This window comes from Oncorhynchus clarkii, chromosome 9 (genome assembly GCF_045791955.1).
Source record: "Oncorhynchus clarkii lewisi isolate Uvic-CL-2024 chromosome 9, UVic_Ocla_1.0, whole genome shotgun sequence".
Classification (NCBI taxonomy): domain Eukaryota; kingdom Metazoa; phylum Chordata; class Actinopteri; order Salmoniformes; family Salmonidae; genus Oncorhynchus; species Oncorhynchus clarkii.
In genome coordinates this window covers 44,739,222-44,745,221 of record NC_092155.1, presented here as the reverse complement: position 1 = coordinate 44,745,221, position 6,000 = coordinate 44,739,222, and the positions used below count along the sequence as shown (strand labels likewise).

At 42.4% G+C, this 6,000-nt stretch overlaps 1 protein-coding gene across 1 annotated transcript in view; it reads right to left on the bottom strand.

Annotated features, from left to right (window-relative positions):
* Positions 1–288: 288 nt before the first annotated feature.
* The window catches only part of LOC139416388 (semaphorin-3F-like), a 120,745-nt gene continuing 115,033 nt past the window's right edge, over positions 289–6,000 (bottom strand). The window contains exons 16-18 of the mRNA XM_071164954.1: positions 2,373–2,440; positions 1,999–2,129; positions 289–1,881 (exon numbers count right to left, since the gene is read on the bottom strand). Coding sequence (XP_071021055.1) covers positions 1,483–1,881; positions 1,999–2,129; positions 2,373–2,440 — 598 coding nt within the window. The 3' untranslated portion in view covers positions 289–1,482. The remainder of the gene's footprint in view (positions 1,882–1,998; positions 2,130–2,372; positions 2,441–6,000) is intronic.

Genomic DNA, 6,000 nt, shown 5'->3' with positions numbered 1-6,000 from the left:
ACATTGTTGATAAGAGCCAGGTGAGTGCTAGCGAGTATTATAATCATGTCTCATCTCTAGAGGACAAGAAATACAGTGTGGCCATGTCATATAGTCAAACTTCAAAGAGCCTTCCAGTCCAGTTTCTGTTGTTGGATCAGGTTCATATCAGGTGTCAGGCTGTATAAAAGTAATGTAGCTCCCATAGAAGAGGTAATCTGTATTGTCATTTTGAAGCAATGCAATAGCAAACTCCTGTACTGTCTCCATTTCTTTTCTCACTGCAATAATCAACAGCTAATGAATCTCTTTTTCTGAATGAATCGTTCCAAACCAAACTTGCTCTATTTACATGTACATTTTTTTTAATCCCTCTATAGTCTTGGCTGGAGAATGGAACAGTTTGGTCCAAAATATTGTCTCTGCCTAACACACTGTTGAAGTGCTGAGCAGAAAGAAGCACAAGGTCGGAGACTTGGATAGCTTTTTAGCTGACGCTAATGGTTTTGTATCCAGTAAATGTTGTATTGGGAAAAAAACACACATATATATATATATATATATATATATATATGCATAAACCCAAAGAGTACAACAAATAAAAAGAAGTAGAGACTCATTTGGTCAGTTTCTTCCTGCTAACAAATACGTTTGGTCAAATTAAGCAGGAGTTTCTGATTATCCACATTTTCTGTAATACGTCATTTTAAAAACACAATCAAAACAATGTAAATTTGCTCAAATTGATCACCTCGTTGTTATATCAGAATCTTAATAAATGGCGGATGAAAAACTGAGCCAAATTCTTCCTGATTTGAAATCGGCAGGATTCTACTGTTACAATATTTCGAATGGAAACACAATACACATAATATAATACAAAAATTGCCAATTTTTCATCAATTAGTTCAAATGAATGTTTGAAACACTGATTTTTGAAAATGTTGGATTCAGGGGAACAAATGGATTGTAAAAGTATGGTTTTACAATGATTCATATGATAGGGTCTCCCTATCGCCTAACTACCATGGTGCTTGCTAGACAACTCTTGTGTACACTAACAATCCTCTGCAGTTTCTAAAACTGCTTATACTGAGTGAGACATACTATAACATAAGTAGCAATCCCATTGATAATACCCAGGTTTATAGGATCAGGGATTATATTCAGGTTACTAGTTACTAATTTGGACTGAATAGGGCAGTTCATTTGCTAAATAAACGGAAGATTTTTAGGACCAAACCCTCTGTGCGTGTAACTCCAATTTGACCTCAACTCTCAATGACATCAATAGAGGATTTACAAGAAAGCACATAACTATGTGCACTGATCTAAAGTCAGAATTGGGCCCATGGAGACTAACCCTGAATGGGAATGGGATGAACAATACACATAACAACATCAACATCACAACATGAGTGAGTGACTCTGCAGTGTGGAGGGCCACTGTGACCCTCCAGGACCTGGCCCGGGCACCAGTGAAGGAGAGGGGAGAGAAGGAGTCTAGGAGGGGATAGGGCCCCCTGGGGCTGGCTCTGGCTGGCTCTTGACATGCTTCCTGTTGGTGCGTTTTGTGGGAAGGTTGGGGTTGAACTGCTGCCAGTAGGACTGACAGTACTGGTTGATGAGGCGGATCTCCGGCTGGGAGGAGAACTTCAGGGGCAGAGTTTGAGGCGGGGGCGGTGGGTGGTGGTGATGGAGGTTCTGGTCCTCCAGCGGGGCATCCAGGGAGGTGAGGGCCTCCACTATCTCCCGGTCCAGGATGCGGAGGGCCACGCGGACCACCGTGTGCTTGAAGTTGTTCTCAGTGGCCAGGCAGTGGTACAGCCCCCTGTCAGCGTAGCTCAGAGACTTGAGCAAGATGCCATGAGCTGTCTTCAGCACCTCTCCGTCTCGGCTCAGCTGGGGGAAGGGGAGAGAAGGGATAAGGAACATCAGCGTGAGCGAAAAGGAAAAGACAACATTATCTACAGCCATCATACAAAAGTTAACTAAACGGTCCGTTAGGCCTTGTTTTACCACTTTCCTCCTGCCGTCTGGTGTCTGGTAGAGCCATTTGACTGTCGCTTGTGGAGATCTAGGTTGGCACTCCAGGAACGTACTGCTCCCCTTCACCCCAAACTGCACCGTTTCCCTGAGACGCTTCTCCACTGGAGGAGACAGAATCAGAGAAATAAAGTGAAGTATAGATTATGGCATAGTCTGAATAAAAGGCCTTTTGACTCATTAACAGTGGTTAACTCCTTCGTGAGAATGTGTTGCGAGACCATTGTATGCAGAAAAAAATTATACTCCTTTTACAAAAATCTATTTGCCAGACCAGGCTTTCAGATGCACACTCTATATAAGATGTAAGGGAGATATTGTTCAGTGCTTTGGCTGGAATCACGTACCTTTTGCATTGAACCCTCTGCACTGCCGCAAGGGGTTTCCATGCTTAATATCCTGTCTTCTGCTTCGCCTGTGAACAAGTAACAATTATCACAACTTTGACTTATGCCTGAAACCCGGTAAGCAGTTTGGATGGAATTACTTCAGCTAAACTAATGTCATGACTGTCCTGTGAGGATCCAGGTCAGGTCAGATCAGCTTGGCAATAAATAACTTCAGCCAGACCCTCTCTCACTCACAGAGGGGGGAGATGGGAGCTGGGAGCTGGTGGGAGGTTGACAGTTCACACACTGTTATAAATCAAGGATTAGAATATTCAGTTGTCTCCCTCTCTAAATTCACACAGGAATGTGCCTTTGTTTCAGACATTTTCTAGACGAAACTCTTAACACATTCTAAAGTGAATACTGGAACAACATTTCTAACATAGAACTTGGGGAATGGTCAAAGGCGATCTAAAGAATAAAAATGTCATTTTGGTTGTTATTTTGTGATGTCATTAAAAATTATATAAAAGGAAATACTGTAACATGAAAAGTATATACACAACATGTACAAAGTTTCCATCCTCTACATTGTGTATGAAATATGAAAATGTATTAGTGTTTTTGTTAAAAGAGAGGGATATGATCTTAGAAATTATAAGAGGAAATTGGTCAGAAGTTTACATACACTCAATTAGTATTTGGTAGCATTGCCTTTAAATTGTTTAACTTGGGTCAAACATTTCAGGTAGCCTTCCACAAGCTTCCCACAATAAGTTGGGTGAATGTTGGCCCATTCCTCCAGACAGAGCTGGTGTAACTGAGTCAGGTTTGTAGGCCTCCTTGCTCGCACACACTTTTTCAGTTCTGCCCATACATTTTCTATAGGATTGAGGTCAGGGCTTTGTGATGGCCACTCCAATACCTTGACTTTGTTGTCCTTAAGCCATTTTACCACAACTTTGGAAGTATGCTTGGAGTCATTGTCCATTTGGAAGACCCATTTGCGACCAAGCTTTAACTTCCTGACTGATGTCTTGAGATGTTGCTTCAATATATCCACATCATTTTCCTACCTCATGATGCCATCTACAGTGCCTTGCGAAAGTATTTGGCCCCCTTGAACTTTGCGACCTTTTGCCACATTTCAGGCTTCAAACATAAAGATATAAAACTGTATTTTTTTGTGAAGAATCAACAACAAGTGGGACACAATCATGAAGTGGAACGACATTTATTGGATATTTCAAACTTTTTTAACAAATCAAAAACTGAAAAATTGGGCGTGCAAAATTATTCAGCCCCCTTAAGTTAATACTTTGTAGTGCCACCTTTTGCTGCGATTACAGCTGCAAGTCGCTTGGGGTATGTCTCTATCAGTTTTGCACATCGAGAGACTGACATTTTTTTCCCATTCCTCCTTGCAAAACAGCTCGAGCTCAGTGAGGTTGGATGGAGAGCATTTGTGAACAGCAGTTTTCAGTTCTTTCCACAGATTCTCGATTGGATTCAGGTCTGGACTTTGACTTGGCCATTCTAACACCTGGATATGTTTATTTTTGAACCATTCCATTGTAGATTTTGCTTTATGTTTTGGATCATTGTCTTGTTGGAAGACAAATCTCCGTCCCAGTCTCAGGTCTTTTGCAGACTCCATCAGGTTCTTCCAGAATGGTCCTGTATTTGGCTCCATCCATCTTCCCATGAATTTTAACCATCTTCCCTGTCCCTGCTGAAGAAAAGCAGTCCCAAACCATGATGCTGCCACCACCATGTTTGACAGTGGGGATGGTGTGTTCAGGGTGATGAGCTGTGTTGCTTTTACGCCAAACATAACGTTTTGCATTGTTGCCAAAAAAGTTACATTTTGGTTTCATCTGACCAGAGCACCTTCTTCCACATGTTTGGTGTGTCTCCCAGGTGGCTTGTGGCAAACTTTAAACGACACTTTTTATGGATATCTTTAAGAAATGGCTTTCTTCTTGCCACTCTTCCATAAAGGCCAGATTTGTGCAATAAACGACTGATTGTTGTCCTATGGACAGAGTCTCCCACCTCAGCTGTAGATCTCTGCAGTTCATCCAGAGTGATCATGGGCCTCTTGCCTGCATCTCTGATCAGTCTTCTCCTTGTATGAGCTGAAAGTTTAGAGGGACGGCCAGGTCTTGGTAGATTTGCAGTGGTCTGATACTCCTTCCATTTCAATATTATCGCTTGCACAGTGCTGCTTGGGATGTTTAAAGCTTGGGAAATCTTTTTGTATCCAAATCCGGCTTTAAACTTCTTCACAACAGTATCTCGGACCTGCCTGGTGTGTTCCTTGTTCTTCATGATGCTCTCTGCGCTTTTAACGGACCTCTGAGACTATCACAGTGCAGGTGCATTTATACGGAGACTTGATTACACACAGGTGGATTGTATTTATCATCATTAGTCATTTAGGTCAACATTGGATCATTCAGAGATCCTCACTGAACTTCTGGAGAGAGTTTGCTGCACTGAAAGTAAAGGGGCTGAATAATTTTGCACGCCCAATTTTTCAGTTTTTGATTTGTTAAAAAAGTTTGAAATATCCAATAAATGTCGTTCCACTTCATGATTGTGTCCCACTTGTTGTTGATTCTTCACAAAAAAATACAGTTTTATATCTTTATGTTTGAAGCCTGAAATGTGGCAAAAGGTCGCAAAGTTCAAGGGGGCCGAATACTTTCGCAAGGCACTGTATTTTGTGAAGTCCCCCAGTCCCACCTGCAGCAAAGCACCCCCACAACATGATGCTGCCACCTCGTGCTTCAAGGTTGGGATGGTGTTCTTTGGCTTGCAAGCCTCCCCCTTTTTCCTCCAAACATAACGATGGTTGTTTGTTTCATCAGACCAGAGGACACATCTCAACATCAACTGTTCAGAGGAGACTGCGTAAATCAGGCCTTCATGGTCAAAGTGTTGCAAAGAAACCACTACTAAAGGACACCAATAAGAAAAAGAGACTTGCTTGGGCCAAGAAACACGAGCAATGGAAATTTGTCCTTTGGTCTGATGAGTCCAAATTTGAGATTTTTGGTTCCAACCGCCGTGTCTTTGGGAGATGCAGAGTAGGTGAACGGATTATCTCTGCATGTGTGGTTCCCACCGTGAAGCATGGAGGAGGAGGTGTGATGGTGTGGGTGTGCTTTGCTGATGACACGGTTAGTGATTTTTTTTAAATTCAAGGCACACTTAACCAGCATGGCTACCACAGCATTCTGCAGCAATACGCCATCCCATCTGGTTTGTGCTTAGTGGAACTATCATTTGTTTTTCAACAGGACAATGACCCAAAACATACCTAACAGGCTGTGTAAGGGCTATTTGACCAAGAAGGAGAGTGATGGATTGCTGCAGCAGATTACCTGGTCTCCACAATCACCCAACCTCAAACCAATTGAGATGGTTTGGGACGAGTTGGACAACTGTCTCTATAGCACTTCACTAATCTTGGCTTTATGGGAGAGCGGCCAAACGGAAGCAACTCTCGAGACAAAGGCACATGACAGCATGCCTGGAGTTTGCAAAGAGGCAAGTGAAAGACAGAGCATAAGACAAAAGATTCAGTGGTCTGATGAGACAACATTTGAACTTTTTGGCCTGAATGCAAAGCGATGTCTGG